Here is a 27,001-nt window from a genome sequence, read left to right on the forward strand (position 1 = left end):
AAATGTTTGTAAAATCAGTGATTGGGAGTGCCAAAGGGAGTGTTGAGGACATGTGAGATTGTGGAAAGAATGCAAGGGAAGAAAGACTATTTGAATCCCAGTCTCTCACATAGTGGTTAGAGTAACTTTGGACAAGTTGGTTAATGTGTCTCAGATAGAAAATGGAGACCTAGACCCATCTACTGGATAGGATAACCATGAGACACACATAAAACTATGATGTGAAAGCACTCTGTACCTAGTAAAGCAGTTCACACACATAAGTTATTATTATGTCATTGGAAGAGTGTTGTTTCTCAGTTCTTGAATATAGCAATGTAAACCAAACCAAATGGATAAAATATATTCACCTTCAACTTTAAGGATAGTGTCAGCATATCATTAGTATGTTCACCTGACTCCTTACAGCATCTAGTTAGAACTTCCTCTGCTCATGAGAGACAGCTATAGTCTTGTCAGTCCTTTCACTCTGTTAGTTCTCATTGAAGCAATTGCTAACCAGTGTATAAAATTTTTGAAAACATGGATCTTGTTTTATCTGGCTTTGGGTCCTCTACAGTACACTAGAGTTCATTGCATCTAGAAATGTTAAAATGGCAAGCCAAGTAGAGGTTAACATAGACATCTAGAGAAATGTTATTCAGTTTTCTGGAGAAGGCTAAATATCAAAATAGTGTTGTAATTTAATCTTATTTTTAGAATCTGATAAAGTAATTTTGGGTTACCACAGAAATATTTCAAGTTTAAGCTAATGAAATATTAATGTCCTGGATCTTTGGAAATCTACTAATGTCTTCATTTGGAACTTTGTAAGACTCAAGCATTTCACTGAATCTAAAATTCGTTTTCCTCAAGTCTTAAAATCTGAACTACAGCACATTATCTGTGTGATATTCTTTCTAGAATTTCATAAACCTATTCTTCTTTAAAAAATAATTATTTTCTCTTGATTATAGAAGAATGGAGTCTATACCTTATTTTTAGGTGACAGAGCAAGCACCAGGCCCTTGACCCACTCTCACTGTCTCTGTTCATCATTATTTTTAGTTTCTACTAACCTTTACTGTATTATTTGGAACAAAATGGAAGAAAACCTAATTGGGTATATAAATGTTGATGGTCATTAAGAATTCATCAAAGTGATATTATAGACAATTTGGTTGTTTTCATAAGCAAAAAAGGACTAAAATAAATGAAAATGCAGAAGAAAGTGTGAGAGATACTGAAATATTTTGCTGGTGTAGTATATTATGCAGATATTTGCATTTATGAGATAGAATTAGAAAACCAAAAAATCTCTATGGTATAATCATTTTTAATAAATGAATTTTTGTTTCCAGGTAATTTATACCTATATTCAAGTCTTGGTAAGCAATTTAAAATAATTTGCTGACTTGTTGATCTAGCCTTTCAGATAATAGGCCAAGGGCCACTAACTTCTTGCAACATGTATAGATATTTATCTGAATGTGTTTTTGGTAAGGATATGAAAATATCTGGGGAATAAATCCAATACTTATGCTTATTTATGGTACATAAAGCAGAGTTTCCCATGAATGACTATAAAAATTGGAGGAAATGGAGAGAGGAACTGGAATATAAGCCAAATGTTTGTTTATGGGCTTTATTTAGAAATCCACATTAGTGATTCTGATATTGGGATATTAATCCAGTATTTCCTTTCTTTGTGGATTGTTTTCATACACAATTGTACATTCTTATGAGGCAATTCTCTTTGGAGTACCCATAGAGAATTATTACATTTTTACCAGATAGGTTCTTTTTAATATTCTAATCTAGCAAATACGCATTTAAGAAAACGACTTTATTCCAGGATAGCTTTTTTGCACAGGTTATTGTTCTGCCCACCTCCCCTCAAATAAAACCAGCATCATAACTTCTCAGAGCTCTGTCTGCTTTCAAGATTCTTTGGCACCTGCACTGGGTTATATGCTATACCAAAAATGTTTCCCAGCCATTCATGTTTAAATACATTTAAGTTTACATTAATTTTTAAAAGGATTAAAAGCACCTTAAAAAATGAAGCATGTATTAATTTATAGGGGCTGTTTATGGAAAAAAAAATGCCGTTATTCTATGTCTCTCACCCCATGCATAATAAAGAACTTTTCTTTTTGAAAGTAATTGCTGTAAAATATTCATTGAGGGATCAAAATGTTAGTATGATTGGGAGGTAGGATCTCTGCTCTTAGGCAGATTGTTTTGAGTGACTTAGTTGCAAATATAAAGCTGGACAAAGGTAGGTGAGGTAAGGGAATGATAGAGTGGTTAGAAGAGATCTTTAGATAACAATGTCTTTGTCTTTGGCAACAGGGATAGGGCCTTCACGATCTTTCTTAAAATCCTTACAGCACCTGGTGCAGCAGGCTTCACATGGGAGGAAAGCAGGGATTGCCACTAGATCAGCTAAGAGACAAGCAAATAAGAGGCTGGGTGCAGAAAATGCTGAGTCTCTCCGAAGGTTTTTCCCTCAAGCTGAGCTAGTGTCTGGTTTTCTGACCACATGTTGTTTCTTCTCTTTATAAAAATGAAATAACATTCCTGTTTTTTTTTAAAAAAGCCAAAATGTTTGTCATCAAGCCTGACAGTGATATGGGTCCTCACTCAAATAGAGTGAGACTTCTTCCTGTGATATTGGTCCTGTGGAGTTAGGTCAGAAGGATGTGGTTATAAAATAAAATGATTTCATTTTATCTCCTACTCGGAAACTTTCAGTGTTCCTCCTTTTCCATAGTGACAACAGGAAAAGGCCCGAAAGCTTCAGCATGGCAGGTGGAGGCCTTCTAGAACCTGGCTCCAATCTCAGCATAACTTTTACCACTTCCTAACTCAAGCCTCAACTCCAGCTCAACCATTCTTCTATGTAATCAAGAGATATTCTAGGCACTTCTGGTGGGAAGTAGAGAATAAGCCAAGGCTGGGAGGGGTGAGGCCTGGGGTACTAACAGAGATTAGTACCCAGATCACTAAATTTGGGGTTGGAGGGTGAGGCAAAGAACTCTGGTACTGTCTGCATTGACAGTCTTTCTAAGGTACCTTTCCAAGATGAGAAGACAGTGCTTCCCTAGTGACTGTGATGGTTCAGGGATAATGTGACAATTCTTGATGCCCTGCTGTTACTTTACTTATAGATCAGAACATATTCTGTGAGCTAATATATTAGATTTTGGAAGGAGAAGCCAATCCCAAAAGACAGGTAGGAGTTAAATGGGGAACTCAGGATAGCCAACTATCAGTTTGGTGTTCAGAGCTGGGCTTGCTTTCCTGAGGAAATGTCGATGAAAACCAGGGCCTGGGTCTTGCAGTTAAACTGGCCTCAGAAAGAGAGGGCAGGAGGTGGGAATGGGTGGGAAAAGGGCAGCTCACTCTGCTGCCTAGGACACATAACCCCTGACATTTCAGATCCCAGAAAACACGTATTATACTATTCCAGAGAATCTCTCTTACTAATAGGGCCCTGGGTAGGGCAGAGCCTATAGGCTTTTTTTTTTTTTTTAAATTTTTTTTTTTTTTAATTTATTTATTATTATTATTATACTTTAAGTTCTAGGGTACATGTGCATAACGTGCAGGTTTGTTACATATGTATACTTGTGCCATGTTGCTGTGCTGCACCCATCAACTCGTCAGCACCCATCAACTCGTCATTTACATCAGGTATAACTCCCAATGCAATCCCTCCCCCTTCCCCCCTCCCCATGATAGGCCCCGGTGTGTGATGTTCCCCTTCCCGAGTCCAGGTGATCTCATTGTTCAGTTCCCACCTATGAGTGAGAACATGCGGTGTTTGGTTTTCTGTTCTTGTGACAGTTTGCTAAGAATGATGGTTTCCAGCTGCATCCATGTCCCTACAAAGGACACAAACTCATCCTTTTTTATGGCTGCATAGTATTCCATGGTGTATATGTGCCACATTTTCTTAATCCAGTCTGTCACTGATGGACATTTGGGTTGATTCCAAGTCTTTGCTATTGTGAGTAGTGCCGCAATAAACATACGTGTGCATGTGTCCTTATAGCAGCATGATTTATAATCCTTTGGGTATATACCCAGTAATGGGATGGCTGGGTCATATGGTACATCTAGTTCTAGATCCTTGAGGAATCACCATACTGTTTTCCATAATGGTTGAACTAGTTTAATTTTGACACCTGGGCAGGACAAGTTCTTTCAGCGATGGACACTCCAGCACTATAATAGGTGGTACATATGATAAATTGTGGTACATATGATAAATTATCTTATCTTGTCCAATTAATTTATGCCACTTTAGACTAAGGACTGTCATATATATACATATATATACACACACACACACACATATACACATACATATACACACACACACACACACATATATATAGTTTCTTTAGGTCTTACCAAAGTATTAAATACTTTTTGAACAAATAACATATTTGGGGGGACATTATTCTGTCCACTTACCTAAATCAAGGATGATATAAACAATAAATCCAATTTCATATAAATTAGATTTTAATTTTTTTAATGAACAGAAAGCCAATTGATTGGTTTCCTGAAGCTCTATTGTTTCCTCCTGTCAATGGAATACAAAATCACAGGGACTCTTTATCACTTAGATTGGAGATTACGAATGCTGTGAAGGCGAGTAACTGCCTTTCTTCTTCTAATTATTTTGGAAACAACACATTTTTCACTGGAAAGACCAGAAGCTGGAAAGCGAAAGGCTTTGGCCAGAAAACTGTGAGGGGACTCTGGATGGACGGAGGCTCCAGGAGAGCTTAATTCCAAATTAAGATGTCCAGGCTGCATTGAAGAAAGCAATCTATTTGCCTTGGAAAAATTTGTTAGTGCTAAGAGTTAATATGTGAAATATACAATCTGAATCTATATGTTTGCATTTCTCTAAATCTTGCCCTCAACATATATATCATTTTCAATAAATGGTTTTGAGCCATAATTTCTTCATTCATTCTATATGCCAGTTGCTGTGCAGGTGGTGTTGATATAGAAATGAGTAAGGCACAGGTGCTGACATCAGGGGCTCACAGTCCTCACTGGCATCAGGTGAGGCACTGCATGGAATACAAAGACAGGTCCTCAAGCAACCGATGCATAGATTTTTAAAAAGTGGTATAGCCATACAACAGAATAGTCTTTGGCTATAAAAATGAATGAAGTACTGGCGCATGATAAAACCTCAGAAACATTAGGATAAATGAAAAATGCCAATTACAAAAGACCACATTTTATATGATTCCATTTATATAAAATGTATAGAATAGGCAAATACATGGAAATAGAAAGTACTTTGGTAGTTACCAGGGGTTTGGCAACCCCACTTTGCCAGTGGAGGGTGCAGATGCGGAGTGATTACTGTGTTTGTTGTAGAGGTGATTAAAACCTTTCAAAATTTATTGTGGTGATGGCTGCATAACTCTATGAAATACTAAGAATCTTTAAATGAACACTTCAAATGAGTGAATTGTATGACATGTGAATTTAACCTCAACAAAAGTATTATAAAAAGACAGAGAGAAATGGAAGGATAGATCTTTCAAAAAATTGTGAATTAGGGGAAGTAGGGAAATGGGAAGGTATTAAAAGATGTTTTATTTCTACATTGGTTATCAAATGTACACAACTGTTTTAAGTACGCATTCTCATTTCATCCAAACAACATTCCTGTGATTTTGCTGTTATTTAGATAAGGAAATGGAAGCTTGGAGAGCTTAAGCGACTTGCCAAAAGACATACAACTTAACAAGCAGAATGGGTTATTAAGGTCGGACCTCAGGAAAGCAGATCACAGTTGAGGGGATTGGAGGAAAAAAAGAAAGAAAGAAAGAGAGAGAGAAAGACAAGATGAAGATATCGGGATTTTGAATTCTCTGATCCCAGAAGCTCTCATTGGCTAAATCACAGTTTTAGCACTGTTCACTTTTATTCTTTTGTAGGCTAATATACTAATTAAGTATTTACATTTTAAATTCCTTGAAGACTAGGCAATGTCTCTATCATTTAGATTCTTCTAGGTACAGGCATCCCTCGGAGATATTGTGGGTTTTGATTCCGGAGCACCACAGTAAAGTATCACAATAAAATTTTTTGGCTTCCTAGTACATATAAAAGTTATGTAATCTATTAAGTGTGTAATAGCATTATGGCTAAAAGAATGAACATACTTTAATTTATAAATACTATTAATATATTGCTAAAAATGCTAACTGTCATCTGTGCCTTCAGCAAGTTTTAATCTTTTTGCTGGTGGCGGTCTTGCCTTGATGTTGATGTCTGCTGACTGATGAGGGTGGTGGTTGCTAAAGGTTAGGGTGGCTGTGGCAATTTCTTAAAATAAGACAACCATGAAGTTTGCTGCAATGAATGATATTTCTTTCATGAAAGATTCTTCTGTAGTGTGTGATGCTGTTTGGTAGCATTTTTCCCACAGTAGAACTTCCAAAATTGGAGCCAGTTCTTTCAAACCCTGCCATTGCCTTATCAACTAAGTTTATGGAATATTCTAAATCCTTTGTTGTTATTTCAACAATGTTCACACACCTTCACCAGGAGTAGATTCCATCTCAGGAAACTCATTTATTTTCTTATCCATAAAAAGCAATTCCTTATCCGATAAAGCTTTATCATGAGATTGCAGTAATTTAGTCCCATCTTCAGGCTCCACTTCTGATTCCAGTTCTTTTGTTATTTCTACTACATCTGCAGTTACTTCCTCCTCTGAAGTCTGAAACCCCTCAAAGTCATCCACGAGGCTTGGAATCAACTTCTTCTAAACTCCTGTAAATGTTGATATTTTTACCTCCTTCCATAAATCATGAATATTCTTAATGGAATCTAGAATGGTGAATCTTTTCCAGAAGCTTATTGATTTACTTTGCTTAGATACCTCAGAGGAATCACAATCTATGGCAGCCATAGCCTTATGAAATATATTTCTTAAATAATAAGACTTGAAGGTTGAAATTACTATTTGATCCATGGGCTTCAGATTGGATGTTGTATTAGCAGGCATGAAAACAACATTAATTTTCTTGTACATCTTCATCAGAACTCCTGAGTGAACAGGTGCCTTGTCAATTAGCAGTAATATTTTGAAAGGATTTTTTTTTCTGAGCACTGCATCTCAAGAGTGGGCTTAAAATATTTACTAAACCATACTGTTTAATAAACCATATCTGTTCTAAACAGATACGCTGTCATCCAGGCTTTGTTGTTTCATTTATAGAGCACTGTTAGAGTAGATTTAGCATAACTCTTAAAAGCCCTATGATTTTTGGAAAGGTAAATGAATGTTGGCTGCAACAAAGTCATAACTGCATTAGTTTCCAACAAGAAGGTCAGCCTGTCCATTTGAAGCTTTGAATCCAGGCATTGACTTTTCTCTAGCTATGAAAGTTCTAGATCTTCTAATAGAAGACTGTTTTGTTTACATGGAAAATCTGTTGTTCAGTGTAGTGACATACCTCAATGGTCTTAACTGGGTTTTCTGGATAACTAGCTATTGCTTCTACATAAGCAGTTGCTGCTTCACCTTGCACTTTCACGTTATGGGATGGCCTCTTTCCTTAAATGAACCAACCTCTGCTAGCTTATACGGTGCAGTTCATGGTGCCCCAAAACAATTATGATAGTAATATCAGAACTCACTGATCACAGATTATCATAACAGATATAGTAAAAATGAAAAAGCTTGAAAGATTGCAATAACTTTTCTTTTGTAGCTTCCTTACTTCTTTCAGCCTTCATAGAATTGAAGAGAGTTAGGGCCTTCCTCTGGTTTAGGCTTTGACTTAAGGGAATGTTGTAGGGGGTTTGATCTTCTGTCCAGACAATCAGAACTTTCACCCTATCAGCAATAAGACTGTTTTGCTTTCTTATCATTCACATGTTCACTGTACTAGCACTTTTTTTTTTTTTTTTTTTGAGACAGGGTCTTGCTCTGTCACCCAGGCTGCACTGCTTTGGTGCAGTCCTGGCTCACTGCAGCCTTGATCTCCCAAGCTCAAGCAATCCTCTCACCTCAGCCTCCTGAGCAGCTGGGACTACAGGCACATGCCACTATGCCCAGTTAATTTTTAAATTTTTTGTAGAGACGGGGTCTCACTATGTTGCCCAGGCTGGTCTCCAACTCCTGGGTTCAAGCAGTCCTCCCACCTCGGCTTCCCAGATTGCTGGGATTACAGCAACGGGCCACCACACCCAGCCAGCACTCATAATTTCCTTCAAGAACTTTTCCTTTGCATTCACAACTTAGCTAACTGTTTAGCACAAGAGGCCTAGCTTTTGCCCTATCTTAGCTATTGACATGCCTTCCTCACTAAGCTTAACCATTTCTTGTTTTTGATTTAAAGTGAGAAATGTGTGACTCCTTTCACATGAACACTAAGAGGCCATTGTAGGTTATTAATTGGCCTAACTTCAATGTTGTTGTATCTTAGGGAATAGGGAAGCCTGAGGAGAGGGAGAGAGCACCATGTACTGCACCGATATAAGAAGAGAAACCTAATCAATAAATGTTGTTTGCGTTCTGACTGCTCCATCAACCTTCCAGACCAGTCAGAACACAAACAACATTTATTGATTAGGTTTCTCTTCTTATGTGGGTGCAGTTCATGGTGCTCCAAAACAATTACAATAGCAATATCAGAGCTCACTGACCACAGATCATCATAACAGATATAGTAAAAATGAAAATTCTGGAAATATCGCAAAAATTACCTAACTATGACACAGAGACATGAAGTGGACAACTGCTCTTGGAAAAATGGTATGGATAGACTTGCTTGATGTGGGGTTGCAACAAACTTGATTTGTAAAAAACGTGTTCATCTGTGAAGCACAGTAAGGCAAAGCAAATAAGATGAGGTATGCTTGAATGTTTGGGGACTTGACTACCCATTTGTCTGTTTTGGGCAACTGTATTCTGGGAAAAATCTGAGCTCATTGGCAACCAATCAGTAGAAGTAGGGTGGCCACAGATACAGACATATGTCCTTGTTAGTTGTTATTATTTTGTAAGAGAGTATCACCTGTGGTGTCAATATGTATTACCCTACCATGAACTGATAACATGGAACACATATTCACTTCAGGTTTTTGGCAGAGATTCTGTCCTTTAACTCTTTGTTATTCAATCCTCATCAACTCCTTCTTTCCTTTTTCTAATTGCAGTCCTCTTATACTCCCTTATCAAATCATTCAATGTAAACTGTTGATTCTATTTCTAAAATATTTTGCAGATTCAGCCACTTCTTTTTCTCTTCTATGAAATCAGGGCTGGCCATCTCCATCATCTTTGTTTAGGTCTTTCTTTTCAGCTGGTTACACTACTTTCAAGTCTGTCTCTCCTCTACTCCATAACTGGAAAACTATATTTTTTTCTATGGAAATTCCATCACATGGCTCCCTGAAGGTCCTCCTGCCTAGAAAAATTATCATCACACAATTACCTTTTAGGACACCTCTTAAAAACCCATTCAGCAAATGTTTGAGGGGATACTATGAAGGAGCTTCAAAAAGTTTGTGGAAAAAGTGAATTAAAAATAAAAATGAAAAATATAAATTTTATTTCTCAACATACACTCCATCAAGTTCAAAACATTTTTGTAAGTGATGATACCAGCCATTTAGTTTATCCCTAAATAACTGGGCACCCTAGGTATATAACCATATCATTGCAGTCTTTTTTACATTATTAACTAAAGAAAAATGGGTGCCCTTTACAAATTTTTAAGATTAGGAAACAAAAAAATCAAAAGGCACTAAATCAGGACTTTCAGGTGGATGCCTAATAATTTTCCATTGAAACTTTTGTAAAATTGCCCTTGTTTGATGAGCTGAACGAGCAGGAGCATTGTTGTGGTGGAGAAGGATTTTCTGGTGAAGCCCTCCTGGGCATTTTTCTGCTAAAGCTTTGGCTACATTTCTCAAAACACTCTTTTAATAAGCAGATATTATTGTTCTTTCACCTGTAGAAAAACAATAGGCAAAATGCCTTGATCATCCCAAAAAACTGTTGCCATGACCTTTGCTCTTCATTGGTCAGCTTTTGCTTTCACAGGACCACTTCCACCTCTTGGTAGCTATGGCTTTGCTTGTGCTTTGTCTTCAGGATCATACTGGAAAGCTGTGTTTCATCTTCTGTTACAGTTCTTTAAAGAAATGCAATAAGATCTTGATTCCACTTGTTTAAAATTTTCATTGAAACCTCTGCTCTTGTCTGCAGCTGATCTGGGCACAATAGTTTTGGCACCCATCAAGTGGAAAGTTTGTCCAACTTTAATATTTTAGTCAGAATTGCATAAACTGACAAATCAAGATATCTATGGTGTGGTTATTGTTTCTGCTGTTAATTGTCACTCTTCTTCAATTAGGACATGAACAAAGTGAATTTTTTCCTCACAGATTGATGTGGATGGTCTGCCACTGCAAGCTTCATTTTCAACTTTGTCTTGTCACTTCTTAAAATTAGTTATTGATTCGTAAGCTGCTGATTGCTTTGAGGCATTGTCCCTGTAAACTTTTCATAAAGTAGCAATGATTTCACCATTCTTCTTCCCAAGCTTCACCCTAAATTTGATGTTTGTTCTTGTTTCAATTTTAGCAGAATTCATGTTGCGCTGATGGGGGCTGTTTTTCAAAAAAAATATCTTTTATTGTTCTAAAATATACATATATAATTTACCATCTTTACCCTTTTTAAGTGTGTAGTTCAGTGGTAATAAATACATTTATATTCTATTTGTTTCTTCCCCTCTTCCCTCTCCCCTTCCTGGCCTCTGATAACTACCAATCTCTATCTTCATGAGGTCTACTTTTTTAGCTCCTACATATGAGTGAGACCATATGATATTTGTCTTTCTATACTTGGACTTTTTCACTTAACATAATGGTCTCCAATTCCATCTATGTTGCTGCAAGTGACAGCATTTCATTCATTTTTATGACTGAATGATATTTCACTGTGTATATATATGGCATTTTCTTTCTTCATTCATCTGTTTATGGGTACTTAGCTTGATTTGGTATTTTCACTATTGTTAGTAGTGCTGAAATAAACATGGGAGTGCAGATATCTCTTTGATGTATTGATTTCCTTTCTTTTTGATATATACCAAGTAGTGGAATTACTGGATCATATGGTTCTACTTTTAGTTTTTTGAGGAACCTTCATACTGTACATTAGGCTGTACTAATTTGCATTTCCACCAACAGTGTGTGAAGGTTCCCCTTTCTCCACATCCTCACCAGCATCTGTTATTGCCTGTGGTGAGATGATGTCTCATTGGGGTTTTCATTTGCATTCTCTGATGATTAGGGATGTTGAGCATTTTTTCATATACTTCTTGGCCATTTGTATGTCTTTTGAGAAATGTCTGTTCAAACCTTTTGCCCAATTTTTAATCTGATTTTTTTTTTTTTTTTTTTTTGCTATTGAGTTGTTTGAACTCCTTATATGTTCTGGTTATTAATCCCTTGTCAGATGGATAGTTTGCAAATATTTCCTGTCATTCTGTGTGTTGTCTCTTCACTTTGTCGATTGTTTTCTTTGCTGTGCAGAAGCTTTTTAGGTTGATATAATCCCAATCATATATTTTTGCTTTGGTTGCCTGTGCTTTTCAGGTCTTACACAAAAAAAAACATTTGCCCAGACCAATGTTCTGGAACGTTTCCCCAAAGTTTTATTCTAGTAGTTTCAGTGTTTTAGGTCTTCTATAGAAATCTCTTATCCACTTTGATTTGATTTTTTGTATAGTGGGAAACAGAGGTCCAATTTCATTCTTTTGTATATAGTTATCCAGTTTTTGATAGGGGCTCTTTTAAAACTGATGTCTTATCCTTTTTAGTGCCTCAAACTAAATTCTGTTCAGATATGTTGTAATAAGTTAGTATGAGTTTATTTTGATGTAAAAAAGTTGAAATCTATGGTTTTTTTATAATACACATTTTTTCATGAACTTTTTGAAGACCCCTCCTATTTGCCAGACACTATTCTTCCATTGAGTATAGAATAAATTCTCTCTCCTTTCTTTTTTAATTCTTTAGCTCTTGGGTTTTACAATTTTAAAAATTAATTTTTAATTAGACAAGTAAAAATTATATGATTTGTAGTGTACAAGTGTGATGTTTTGATATGTGTGTACACTGTGGAATGGCCAAGTCAGGCATATCCATTACCTCACACACTTAACATTTTTTTGTGGTGATAATACTTAAAATCTATCCTCTTAGCAATTTTCAAGTATACAATCTATTGTTATTATCTATAGTCAGCATGATGTACAACACATCTCTTGAACTTTTTCTAACTGAAATTTTGTGTCCTTTGGCCAACTTCTTCCCAATCTCTACACTCCCTCATCTCTGGTAACCATTATTTTACTCTCTGTTTCTATGAATTTGAGTTTTCTAGATTCCATGTATAAGTAAGCTCAGATGGCATTTGTCTTTGTGTGCTTGACCTATTTTACTTAACATAATGGCCTTCAAGTTCATCCAAGTTGTTACAAATGACAATATTTCTTTTTTTTGTAAGGCCGAATAGTAATTCCATTGTGCCTATATACCACATTTCCTTTATCCATTCATTCACTGATGGACATTTGGGTTGATTCCGTATCTTGGGTATTGTCAATAATGTTGTAATGAACATAGGAGTGCAGATACCTCTTTGACATACTGATTTCATATTCTTTGGATATGTGTACCCAGTAGTGGGATTGCTAGATCATATGGTAGCTCTATTTTTAATTTTTTGAGGAGCCTCCACACTGTTTTTCATAATGGCATTTGTAATTTACATTCCCTTCAACAGTGTACAAGGATTCCCTTTTCTACTTATTCCTGCCAACACAAATTCTAAGTCTTCACCTTGGCCCAGGAGGCCCTGCATGATGTGGTTCCTGCCTTTTTGTCAGATTTTGTCTCATGTTTCTCTTTGCCCTTTCTTACTGCACTCCAGCCACAAAAATCTTCCTTCAGCTTCTTGTGAAAGTTTTCCTGCCTAGAGGCTTTTGTAGGTACAGTGACCTCTGCAATGAGTATTCTTGTCTCCATTCTTCTTGCACATAGCTCGTTAGCATAAAATCCTTCAGTTTTTTGGCTTAAATATCTCCTCAGAGAAGTCTTCCCTGATCACCTAATACAAAGAAGTTTTCTGTCCCCCTCATTCTTCAGTTACCTAGAAATGATAGAAAACTCAAAACAATAGTAGCTTACACACCATAGAAGTTTCTTTCTCTGTCATATGAAATTATAGATAACTATGCACCAGAGTGTTAGCAACCCAGATTCTGCTGTCCAGATGTTCCTTTCCAAGCCTACCTCATCATCCAGGATAGCTTCTTACATCTGCATTTGAGTGACCAGGATAAAGACATGCCTCCCCCTTTAAATAACATGGCCACATCTAGCTACAGAGAAGCTGGGAAATGGGGTCTTTTTAAAACTCTAGACAGTCATCTTCCCAGCAAAATTAAAACTGTTATTACTGAGGGAGAGGGAGACAATGGAAATGGAAGGATGAAGAGGAGTTATATTCCACATTTTATACTCATGGTAGAAATGGACTTTTGTACATTATTGTATCACATGGCATTTTTTATTATATAATTTTCTTGTAGGAAAATAACTTTCTTATGGGAAATTTGTGCTACTCTTAAGCAACTGGCTTGTTTTCCTATTATGGACATTGTGAATCTTCTGCCTGATTATGTTTTGCTTTTTGCTTTGTTTGCTAGGCAGTTTGTAGCTAAATTTATGGTCCTCTCCAGCAACAATACAAATCTTTTGATGGATATTTTTTCTGATAATATTATCTGTAGCATTATTTTATTTTACTATACCTTCTTCCTTTCTTTCTTTACCTTCTTCCTTTCTTTTTATTTTCTTCAGTGTAATTTTGCAAGTGTCTTCAAATTCCTTTGGTAATAAGTCAGGAAATAAGTAAAACACAGTTATAAATAAAGTATTTTATACTTAATGAAGGTGATTTTAAAAAGTGCCTACATTATAGGGCTGTCGAGAGAATCCACTGAGTTAATGTAAGTAAAATATTTAGAACAGTGCCTGGCATATTGTAAGACCTATGTAAATGGTAGTTCCTTACTATTATTATTTAATTAAATCTTCCCTGAAGTGACCATCAGATAAACCTGCTCGATGAGACAGTTTTACTATAACTTTTATACTAGGTTAAACAAAGAGGGGAAGATTAAAATATACATTTAAGGACCACTCAGCAACAATTATTATCTATGTGGCAGCTAGTAAATGCATTGTGCTGTGTAAGATAATATGCTAAAACTCTTAGTGGAGGTGGCCTCTAAAACATTTTATGTGTCTAGTATTTAGGCATCTTGTAGATAAAATGTATGGATGAATAATCAGATGAGGATTCAATGATCAGTAGTACTGTTGCTGTCTCTCCGTCTCTTTCTGTTAGAAATAGGTCTCCATCAGATAGGTCTGTGTTTGAATTTTAGATGTACTACCAACCACACTATGTGACCTAGGTCAGGTCTAAGTTTTCATGTCAATATTTTTACTGATGGGTGGCAGTAATACCTACCACATAGGGACATAAGGATTACGTGAAATAATTCATGTTAAGACCTTTTCATGGTTCCTGGCCAGAGTACACATAGAATAGCTATTTCTGTTATCATTAGTTTCACACAAGTCTGTTAAACTGAAGAATTATCACCTTTTACCTCTTAAATTTATATTGAATCTATACATACATCATGTTTTTTATTGAAATATTTGAAATCCTTACTCTACAATCCAATGGAAATTCTGCAAATGTTTAAAGTTTTGGACTCCATGACAAAATCGTATAGATAGAATAGTGGTTTTAAATATGGCTCGGGGATTACAAATGGTCCACATGGATTCTTGGGAATGAATCAAGCTCCGAACTCCTATAGCAATAATATTTCTATTACCATAGCATTTGTGCCTAAGTTTCTGGTGTGGATTAATAAATTATTATTGTTGTTAAATGGATGCCTGGTTTTCTTAATTGGTAGCTCATCAAAAGCTTATTAAAAACTTCCTATTCATTTTGTTGATTTCAGTGGTTGGGGATAAATGGCCCAGGAGGCTCTTTGCCCTGCTAAAGTGGATCATGAACAATATGGGATATTTAATTCAATTGAGTTCAGCAAGCACATTGCATTCAAAATATGCAAAAAGCATTGTGCTACAAATTGTGGCAATATCAAGGGACATCCCCTGTGGTGGCCATCTGTTGTTCGGTACCCAGGATCCATTTTTATTCTCTTTGGGGAACTACAGCGTTGGCCCACTCCAAGCTATGTGATTTGGGTAGAATTGGCCCCTTACCCAGGTCTGGGGGTGGAATGGCTTTGCTTGGCTTAAGGTAGTCAGCATAGCCCTTTCCTACGGCCATGGTATTAGATTTATGAGTGGGCATGTAACTCATGAATCTTGAACGGGCTTCTGAAAAAAAATGAAGTCTCCTCTGTCTTTGCTGTGGGAACTTCTGGAAAAGACACTTTCTCTTTCCCTGGGCCTATAGTTAGGATGTAAGGTCTAGGAGAGCCTGTTTTGGGGGAGAACGCCACACAGATTTTGAAGATGAAGCTGACACCATGGGTTTGGAGTTGGTCTGACTTGGATTCAAATCCAAGCTCTGTCACTTTCTAGTTTGGTAAGATATTTGAGCCTGTTTGTGCCTCCATTTTCTAACCTATAAAATGTGACTAATGCCCTTACTCTCTCCTCCTTAAAGCTATATGGTACTGGCTTTTAATTGTAACAGAATTAACATCAATAATTGGATTTGTGCCCATCTAGCCAATGCACTTTCACAAAATGAAATCCAGAAAATGTTCATGTAATTCATATGGTTCCGATATTTAACCCGTGTCTCTAGAATCTTCTAGTGACAAATTATGTCGTATTGAATCATGTGAAACTGAGCCAAGTTTATCATTACTTAGGGTAGAAATTCTGTTTTGTTACAGTAGTTTTACCCAAGTTTTACTTCTCTAAGAAGAACATAAGACACACTTAACATTTTAAGCATAGCTACGTAAAAAAGCCCAGTTCGTTATACCGTTTTCATAGTTATTTTAGCCCTCTAATATAGCACTGTAATAACATTTTGTACTTGCTACAAACATAAGCACACTAGTTTCTATCATTTTTGCCCTTAGTTTGTAAAGATGGAATTTAGAAAGCAAATGCATTTAGGGATGAAATAGTGAAATCTATGGAGTGTGTATAGAATTATTAAAGATGTTTGTTTTATTTAGCCATTAGTAATTGCTGCTTGTTTTATTTAGAAACGACATTGGGTGCCAATACTGTGTTTTAATGATTTTGAGTTTATCTCCTATTTAAAATTCTTTGTCATTTAGTCTATAGGTGTACAGATTTGTTTGTTTCCTGCTGTTTGGTGTTGATCATTTTGATGTGTGATAGGAGGAAGAAGTAGTTATCTAATTTTCACTGAACAATCTTCCCTAAGATATCACATATATTCATTCTATATCTTCTATCAGTCAGCCATAGATTGCGAAAAACTTTGATAGAAACTTTAAATTCAGAGCCCCTGAATTAGTCAGTTTTCACTCAGTAATGCTGTGGTAACAAACGACCTCCAAAATCTCGATGGTTCACAAAAACCAAGCTTTAATTCTTGTTCCATATATATATACATATATATATCTGCCAGTTAATAGTGCCTTTGCTCCTGTCTCAGGTATCTTTTTTTACCCCAGAATGCAGACAGAAGGAGCAGCTTTCATCTGGGACGTGCCATTCTCCTCGCTGAGGGCAGGAGAGTGAAGCGACTAGGAGGCTTCTTTTTTCTTTTTAAGTTCTGGGGTACATGTGTAGGACATGCAGGTTTATTAATATAGGTGAATGTGTGCCATGGTGGTTTGTTGCACCTATCAACCCATTACCTAGGTATTAAGTCCAGCATGCATTAGCTATTTTTCCCAATGCTCTCATTCCCTGTACTCCACCCCACAATAGGCCCCAGTGTGTGTTATTCCCCTCCCTCTGTCCATGTGTTCTCATTGTTCAGTTCCTACTCATAAGTGAGAACATGTAGTATTTGATTTACTGTTTCTGCATTAGTTTGCTGAGGATAATGACTTCCAGCTCTATCCATGACCCTGCAAAGGACATGATCTCGTTCCTTTTTATAGCTGCATAGTATTCCATGGTGTATATGTACCACATTTTCTTAGAGACAATGCCAAATCTTGCAATGGTCCTTAAAGCTCCTGCTCAATTGTGACTGTATATCATGCATATTCCCATTCCGTTGGCCAGAGAAAGTCTCTTGGCCAAGTCCAGGGTCAGTGTCTTTGACTGAGATATTGCAGTTTACAAGGCAATGGGTGGGCATAAGTTTTGAGAGGAAGTAATGGAACATACGTCATAGGTCTGTTTTGGACAGGGCTACTGGTATATTTTTCTCTTACGCCATATTCTTCTGCTGTTTTTTCCTCCAAAAACTCCCTTCCTTGCTTCTCTCATCCACGCCTCCATTATTTCCTCTGTACTCTTGGCTGCCAAGTAGACCCATGGAGCCTACTCTACTTTTCTGTCCAGCCTGATGTAGGATCTTTATGATATAGGACCTAAATTATTGCTTTACTAAAAACTGGAGCTGTCTGATGTTATAAGGAATAGCTCTGCTCTGAGCCAAGTAGGCTTGATATTTACTGAAGTCATATCCACTTTGTTTTATTCCTGGTAATTTGGCTTGAAGTGAAATATTAAATAAACCAGATACTTATTGCTTATGCCCACTAAATTTATGTCCAGAGCCCTTAAATAACTACCTTTGTCTTATAGTGCTTTATGGAACATAGAGCAATTTTACCACCATTATCTCATATGATGGTTACAAGAAGCCTGGTGATGCCAATATTATTGTGATTCCCATTTTACAGGACAAAAATATGAAGTAGCTTATTCAGGATCAAAAGGCTGGTGAGCTTTATAGCCAGCATTCAAGCCAGGGTATGTAATGATAGCCACTTCTTGTTATTGACAAATAAATCACCTGCTTTAAGCATATATTGAATAATGCATAATGTAATAAATACCCTGGTTTTTTTTTAAATAATTACAGAATAAGATGTTGACTTGTTTCACTGAAAATATTCAGCTTAAAATTTTTGGAAATGTCTTCTTAGTTTTGAATGATCTGATCACTAAATTTCAGTTTATATAAAACTTTCCCTCATAAAACAATCATTACACAGTTTGGGCACTATGCTTACTGGAGTATAAAACCCCACTGCAGTAAACGGTGTGTCATCATGTGGTTACTCAAAGTGGCCTACTATGCTTTATCTCCACTGCCCTGTCCCAGTCTAAGCCACTGTCACCTCTTGCCCAGAATGTGGCAGTAGTCCTTTCAACAGTCCTCTGTACCTTTTCTGACCTCCTCCAAGCCTTTCCTCAAGCTGAGCCTAGTGACATTTTCAACTGTGAATGTGAATTTGTCTGACTTCCCTATCGTCACCCAAAGTCCTTAATACAAGTCTTAATACAAGTTGGCACCCATTTTTCCCATCCCAGCTTCCCAGGGAAGCCAGCTGTGAACCCCAGACCATGATAACTAGACCATTTTAGTCTACTGTAGCTGGCAACTCACCTCTGTATCCCACCCATTGCCACGCCTGGATTTTCCCCTGAAAATACCGCTTGAAGCTGACTGAGGTGCATTGTTTCTTCCTGCCGCTGACTTTACCAGGTTAGATGACAGTGGTTTTCATGAAAGTCCTCCCTCACTCACTCACATTAGTCACCTTCACAAGGAAACACCCAGTGATTAGAGAGAAAGCAACCACCATGTCAACCATGCGTCAAAGCAACCATATTCAAAACAAGTTGTTTCTGGAAAAGAGTATACCTCATGTTTTGGAGTATAAATGTTCTCTGTGATAATTACTAAAAGAAATCAAGGTACTCAAGTCTGAGTGCCTGTTCATGCTGCTGCAAAAACAATGGGAACAGTTTGGATTTTAAGGCAATCCAATTTCTAAGGACCAGAAGCGGTCTATGCTTATGGCTGCTTATTGCTAGTTGGGTTCTTATACAACTGGAGTGTCCTACATTTCATGTTGAATTGAACATAATGGACCTGTGATAGGCACCTCTCCACTAAACAACAAAAGTCTCTGTATAAACTCAGTATTTTAGAAGTCAAAGTAGACAGGACACTTTGCTTGTGGCTTGTCCTCAGGTTTCAGTACAGCAAGTGGCTCTCAGCACACCACCCAACAGGGCAGGCAGCTAGCTCTCTAGAGATCATGATAATTTATTGTGCCCATGGATTTTGATGCAGTGGGGTCTGGGCTCTCTCACAAGGCCAACAGAGAAGGTTTAATTTGAGCCAGATCTCAGGAGACACAGTCCGGAGAGGATGGGTCATGTGCCTTCAGTTATCACTTGGAGTTGCACTTTGCCCCTTGTTCCTCTTTCTCTCAACTAGTAGCTGAGTTTTAATTTTTTTCCCTGAAAATTTATTCTAAGACACTGTTTTCCTTTTCTTCCTGGAATTCACAGAATGAAGATGGAGGCCCATACATACCTTGATTAAAAGTTGGAAGATCATAGAGTGTCCCGCTGTCTGTTTTGGGTCCTGGCAGGAAGCCTCCTAGTCATTGTAAACGAACAGATGTTTCATCTATTTTTGTCTTCTCTTCTTTGTTCTCTACGTGAGAATGTCCTTCCCTCATTTTCAGGCTACTGAAATCTTCTAAAGCTGCCTTAAAGTTTCTTCTTTATAGGAAACTTCCTAGTTTCTTCCTTTAGTCAGAATTAATGCTGATTTATGTTATTTCATGGAATTATACTTTGTACTTTCATTTAGTGCTGTGACTGTGTTCTTTTTAAAGTTATTGTTTACCTATTTTTTTTCTCCTCCAGATTATACAATCCTTAAGGATAGTACTGGAATTTCCTCATCTTCCTATTGTCCACATTGCCCAGCATGAAGTTTTGGTCTAGTAGGAAGTCCATACATTTGTTGAATTAATTTGGATCTGTAAGGCATATTCTTCCACAAAAAGGACATTGCACAATAACAATATTCTCCATAAACAAATTGACACTCAGAATGAACTATTGTGATGTTCCTTTATCTGCCTTCTATGAATTTGCAGTTTCCTTACCACTTCAGGCCAACACACTGAGTTTCCCAGAACAACTGTTTTCTCTTCTCCATGACTCTGAGTTCTGGAAAAATCAGCCATTCCATGGACCTATTTATCTTGCATAGTGCATACAATAGAAGATTATGTGATAAGAGTAGAAAGCTAGGTTTCCTTTTGGGTAGGGCTAGACTATTTCCTGTTCAGGGATTAAGACTTCTGAAATCAGAATCAATTTTCTAAAACATACCGCATTAAATTGAACCCATAGACACCTTTTTCTGTCTGTAAGTCTTTTTATTTTAATGGTAGAAAATGTTGTAAGATTATTTCATTATCTTCTTATTCTTAACTGTTTGGGGGAAGAATCAAATCAGAAGAGACTGAGATTGGAGTCTGTTTATCAAATTCTCTATAGAATAGATGATCCGCGCCAATACCACAGCAGTCAACATCTGTTGTCTGTGCTAGGAGACCACAGTAGTAATTACACACAGGTTAAGTGGCTTAAAAAACTTGATCGGTTTTGAAAATTGGGTGTGGAAGATAGAAAGGAACCTGAGGATTTTTATAATATTTTTGTGATATAATAGACTGTAGCCAAAAGAGTTACTTTATAATGAGTATTTTTAGCTTCAATCCCACATTCTCTTCAGAAATTAGCTATTACAATCCTTTTCATTACTCTAACAGAGTCTGATGACTCCTATTCTAGAGGGAAACACCCCTCCCAACTCCCTTATTAAGAGATTGGGACCTAGTGTGATAACAGCACCCTGATCGATGAGCAAGATTCTTGTAGATTAAGGAAAAGAATTGCTGACAACTTAGGCAGACTTTTATATACCTATTTGTTTTCCTTCCTAATTCCTCTTAAAATGAAAATGCCGAGATTTTCTTTTGATATATGTTACATTTGTGAAAGAAGATAACAATGCAGTTAATGGGAAGAACATGACCCCTGGATTCAGATATCCAATAGTTACAAATCTCAGCTTCAGCATCTAGCAGTTATGTGAAATTTCTTCTCTGCACCTCAGTCTCCTCATGATAACTACTTTGCAGAGTTGCTGTGAATATTAGTGTAAACAATGGACATTCAAATATAGCTATTATTATTATTATCATCAATTATTCTGACCTATAGAAACACTTCCTTGGAAGTATACATTTCTGGAGAGTGAGCAGGGATGGGGTATTATACTTTATTTTTTCGGTTTCTCTTCGTTCATTCAGTGGGTTGTGGGTATGTGTTTGTGTGTGTGTGTTTCACATATTGTGTGCTAGGCACTATTTCAGGCACTTGGAACTTACATTATTGTAGGGGTACAACTGGAAACTGATAAATGCTGTAAAAAAATTAAACAAGCTAAGAGGGATAGGATGTTGGGAGTGAGTTGCAATTATTAATAGGGAAGTTAGAGTGGGCCTTATTGTGAATATGACACTGGTTTTGTGTTCTTAGAGGTTTTCCTGAACTATCTTTTGGAATGGGAGGATGGGAAGAAGGGTGATGAGAGGTAAGAGTAAGAGCTTGCTGATTTGTAGGCAAGCATGAATATTCCCTTTGGTGTAAGGTGTCAAAACACAAACTGATATAGAAGAGTAAAATTTTCTAGGTGGTCTAGTTTTATTTTACTCCATTTGAGCAAAAATCTTCTTTAAGTATTTTGTACACACCTGCCTTCCCAAACAATGGCTACTGAATACAGTGGCCCACCTTGTCTGTGACTGCTGGAGGAAGTCATCACCATGACTCAATTTGTTATGGGACTTTCATGAAGCAAGTCCCTCAGGGCCAAAAGAGATGCTGTCATCTATTTGTCCTATGCAATGGCCTGAGCCTTCAGTCATTGTGAGTTCTACCCACATGTGGCTATTTAAATGTACATACAAATTAATTGAAATTAAATGACATTAAAAATTCAGATTCTTAGTCACTCTAGTCACATTTCAAGTGGTCAATAGCCACATGTGGCTAATGGCTACTGTGTTAGCACAGATATCAAACATTTCTATCACTGCAGAAAGTTCTTTCAGTGTTAGTTATTTTATATGTTTCTGACTCCAACATTGTTTTTTTGTGGTACTGTTGTCAGTTTTCAGACCTTATTTCCTCTTTTTGATTTGTTATTTCTCATAGCTGATAGGTTTAAATGCCAGATGTAGGATTTTGTGTAAAGTAAGGGTAACCATGCTCTAAGAGATCAGAAGCACTTTCTTGTGTTCAAATTTTTGTACTTGGAATTTTTATTTCTATTCTGAGTGCCCCAAGGCCTCTTTTGCTTGGTTATTGTTCTGCAGCTGTACTGTAGGTGTAAGGGAATCAGACTGCTGGGTTCCTATGGGAGAAGGGCTATCAAACTTTAAAGGTAAAATTGAACATTCATGGAAATGCTTTAGATCCAGTCATCAGTCTCTTATTTAGAGCAGCACAACTCAAGGGGTGCTTAACGACCAACTGGCTACATGTACTCCAGGCACGGGGTTAGTCCCTTGACACACAAACAAAAATGAACATGGACCCAAATTGAGGAAATTACAGTTTAAGGGGTAGAGAGAGTTTCATTAATTCAGTTCCCAGATATGTCCCAGGTACCCTGAAAATCCAGAGGAGGGCAGTACCTGATCCAGGCTTCCCTGATGTTACAGGAGACAAGAGGCCAGGGAATGCTCCCTAAAGAAGTGATTCTTGAATGGAATCTTGAGGGATACATAGGCACTGGTCACCTGATGAAGGTGGGAAAAGGAGGTCAACAAAATATGATGTACTACAGCATGAACACAGACACTGAAGAGTGAAATGGCATGGCGTGAGAGTGGGAACTTTCAAGTTTATTATTGATAAAGTCTAAAATAGAAGGGAGTAGGCCAGGCATGGTGGCTCACACCTGTAATCCTAGCACTTTGGGAGGTCGAGGTGGGCAGATCACCTGAAATCAGGAGTTCAAGACCAGCCTGGCCAACATAGTGAAACCCCATTTCTACTAAAAATACAAAAAATAGCTGGGTATGGTGGCGGGCACCTGTAATCCCAGCTACTCAGGAGTCTGAGACCAGAGAATCGTTTGAACCTGGGAGGCGGAGGTTGCAATGAGCCAAGATTGCACCACTGCACGCCAGCCTGGATGACAGAGCAAGGCTCTGTTTCAATAAATAAAATAAAATAGCATAAAATAAATAAAATAAAATAGAAAGGAGTCACAAAAAATAAAAGTAAAATAGATGGGAGCCCGTGTTACAGGTAGGCAGACTTTGGATGTGGAAATGATGGGTTTTCAGCAGAGGTGGAAATGGGGAAGAGGGATCGGTGATGGTGCCAGGGGCAGATCTGACTCTTCAGTAGTTTGACTTGTTCACTCTGGCAGCTCTGTGAAGGTAAAAGGGAGCCAGGCTGAAGGCTGGGACACCAGTGGTATGGGAGGGCCAGAGAGTAGAGACCTGTTACAGTTCAAAAGAGAGGTAATGAGGGCCTGCTGTGAGAGTGTAAGGGGGTTGAACAGAGTTCGTGATTTCAATTGGTATTGATTTCTAAGGAGCAAAATTATCAGTATTAGGGGATTGATTCGATGTGGGGGATAAAGGAGACAGAGGAATCAGAGATGACTGTGAGTTTTCAGCAAAACAGATTAATTTAAACTCTTTTTCCAAGTTCACAGTGATAGGTTTTGACCTATAGCTGCTGCTAGTGATTTGCATTGGCAACTGTGGTGTCTAGGTTAGGTTTTGGCACTTTAGGACTCCACGCTCTTGTTTGTTTAAAAAAAAAAAAAACTCGAATGGAAGCATAGACCATAATGAAGTACCACCCTCATATGACTTTAATTTCACAGTGGCCTATGAAAATTTATAGAAATTTGGCTTCATTTCTATTGGCTCCAATCCAGATGCCAAAATTACCCCATTGTTGCCACATCCCTTGAGTGGACCATCGAACCTGTTATTCATTAGGAACAGCTGAAAACCATCAGCCAAGTTCCCATACTATGCCAACAATAACACCAGTCAAATTTCAAGGTAACTCCAGGTTTCAGAAATGTATGAATCTCAAAATCTGTCTAGCCAAACTCTTATTTGTATTTTTATGCATGCATATTATATGAAAAAGCTAGTGGTTTCCTTACTTTCCATAATTATACATTGCTTCTTTTAGACTATAAATTGAGTTCTCAGTGTTGGGGAAGACATACCTATAGATCTGTAGCCAATCACTTTAAAGTGAAAATAGAAATTCAGTCTGGATCATGGTACCAGGGGAGTAGCCAGCCCAAAAAGGGCCCATTATGATGAGGCCTATATTGAAAGCAAAAATCTTGCATACCTGTAGTGCATTTTAAAAGGATTTTCCAAGTAACAGTTAACATTTGTTAAGCTTTCAGAAAAACTTAGTTCTCTAGCTTTTAATATTAAGGAAATATGGAAATATATGTTGATACTTTGTTTTTTACCGACATACTTCATGATTGCATGGCTAAAGTCACAAAACATTAGGCGCCTACCACTACTTTCTTTTAGATATATTTAGCCACTGCCTCTGGCCTTTGTTGCCAAGTATTTTTTCCTTGTTACTCTAACTACTCCATCAATTTGGATCTTCAATGGTCTGGCACATTTTGAATGATTTCTTGGAAGATGTGAAACCCTGTTCCCTAATCAGGAAGATGTGGGCAAGTGTTATGGTATAAGAAACGAAGGGACATCTCTTCTAACCAAGACAACAGGATTATAGCGCCATTACACAACATCTTCAAAATTTTTATTTGAAAAATAATGATGTGTTTGGTGATGAACAAGTACCGTAAATTGGGAGGCATGGGAAGTTTCCACTCTTCAAGCATGTTTTTATACAAAGGAGGAGGGAAAGCTTACTTTTTGTGGTTCTTGAGAGAGGTTACATTAACCATTTGTTAAAAGTTTGATTTATGAAGAACATTGGCTTCTAAGAGTATTCTTCACACACTGGCATCCTTTGTGTGATGTTGTTGTAGGTTGTTTAGCAACATATCAAAATAGTTTTATAAAAAGATTAATATGTGTTTCATTAATCCTAAGGAGAGCTTTCTGAAATGCATTTTTAAAAATAAATGACTAGCATCATTCTGTGAAATGTGTGACTTCTCAGGGTGGGAAAGAATTAAAAAAGAAGCTATCGTTTCAAGCAGTTTGTGATTTAATACCAGTTGGTCTAGTGAGTTGAAAAACCATACGATTTGTATGTTGTATTATTTTAAATGCATTTTCACTCTCTTGGGAAGTTGGCTAACCCCACAATCTCTTTCCCATGCTAAATGGCTCTAAAACTTTGATCTTCTCATACCAGTTTGCCAGATGTAGCAGAAAGAGCATGTGTGTGACCTTTCATGTGCCAATTGAGCCTGGCTGATGGGAAACTGTAAGTTAATCTTGCATGACTTTTATTTCTAGGCATTACAGCAGAAGTTCTGGTGGTGACCTCTTTTGATGAACTGCAGAGAAGGGCCTCAGAAGCAAGAGGGAAGATTGTTGTTTATAACCAACCTTACATCAACTACTCGAGGACGGTGCAATACCGAACGCAGGGAGCGGTGGAAGCTGCCAAGGTCGGGGCTGTGGCATCTCTCATTCGATCTGTGGCCTCCCTCTCCATCTACAGGTTTGTCATAATGATCATTTGAACTCCTTTCAAAAACAAGGGTTTTCCTTGAAGGAAAAGTCCTTATGAAATAAAAACAAACCATTCAAATGAAAATACTTATTGTTCATGGAGTTTCCCCCCGCCCCCCGATCCCCACCACCCATTCCACATTTGGTCATTTGTTTGTAATGTCTTCTTGGGCTTTTCTGGATTCCAAGCATCATTTGTGCATTCCTTTAAAAAGCTTTAAAGCTTTCCACATCCACAGTGATCCCATTACATTCCTTATATAACTAATATATTATGTATTTTCGTTGGAGGAAGAACTGAGTTCATGTCTGCATTTCATCAGAGATTCCTAATGACTTCAGAGGGAGCCAGGCTGTTTTCCATGTTGCTAGAGAAGTAGAATAAAAAGAGAGTGGGTGACATGATGGGGGCCATCTATGGTGTAGTGAAGAGTTAGGGAATTAGAGTACCTTGGATACAGACTTGGCTCTGCTCCTGAACAACTATGTGGTCTTAGGAATGTTTCTTAAACTTCTCTAGGCCTCATAATTTTCTTCTATTAATCAAGGATAAAGAATAATAATAAATGTACAAAATAATTTTGAGATTAAATGAGGTCAACTTGAAAAAGATACTTAACTATCTGTAAATGATTATCTACAAAGGTCCATATAAATATTTGGTAATATTGTTTGAGCGTAACATAGGAGTTATCTTTTTCTTTGTAGTCTTGATTGAGGTAATGCCAAAGAACTTCATTGGCCCTTAGTCCTAAGATGAAATTCAGTATTATTCGAGTGGACAAAAAGTCTAAAAACTGAGATGTAGATGTTCAACCTAGTTTAATAGCTATTATGGCAGTGTCAAACGTTAAGGATAAAATATTTGGGAAACGTGGGGAAAAGAAGCGTAACTTAAGTGTTATAGCCTGGTCTAAGATTTTTTTAAAATGCAAAAATAATAGCAGATGGGGTTTATTTGGATCTCAAGATTGGATTTCTGAAATCTATTGGAAAGGGAAGTTTACTTATTCTGCACAATTGCTGTTTGGAACTGGAGACACAGCTGCTTGACCTTAATTAGCACCCTACACCCCTGAAAATAAAAATAACTGGGGAACATATGTCAGCAGCTAGGAAATCCTGTCATAGGGTAGTTGTACAAAAGTGCAGAGAAAAGGAAAGAGACATTTTCCTTATACAAGGGTAAG

General features: G+C 37.3%; 1 protein-coding gene across 2 annotated transcripts in view; it reads left to right on the forward strand.

Moving 5' to 3' along the window:
• CPQ (carboxypeptidase Q) overlaps positions 1–27,001 on the forward strand; it is a 502,651-nt gene that overhangs the window by 167,741 nt on the left and 307,909 nt on the right. For both annotated transcript variants that reach the window (XM_031650077.1, XM_031650078.1), the window contains one exon: positions 25,593–25,800. In XM_031650077.1, coding sequence (XP_031505937.1) covers positions 25,593–25,800 — 208 coding nt within the window. The remainder of the gene's footprint in view (positions 1–25,592; positions 25,801–27,001) is intronic.

This window comes from Papio anubis, chromosome 8 (genome assembly GCF_008728515.1).
Source record: "Papio anubis isolate 15944 chromosome 8, Panubis1.0, whole genome shotgun sequence".
Classification (NCBI taxonomy): domain Eukaryota; kingdom Metazoa; phylum Chordata; class Mammalia; order Primates; family Cercopithecidae; genus Papio; species Papio anubis.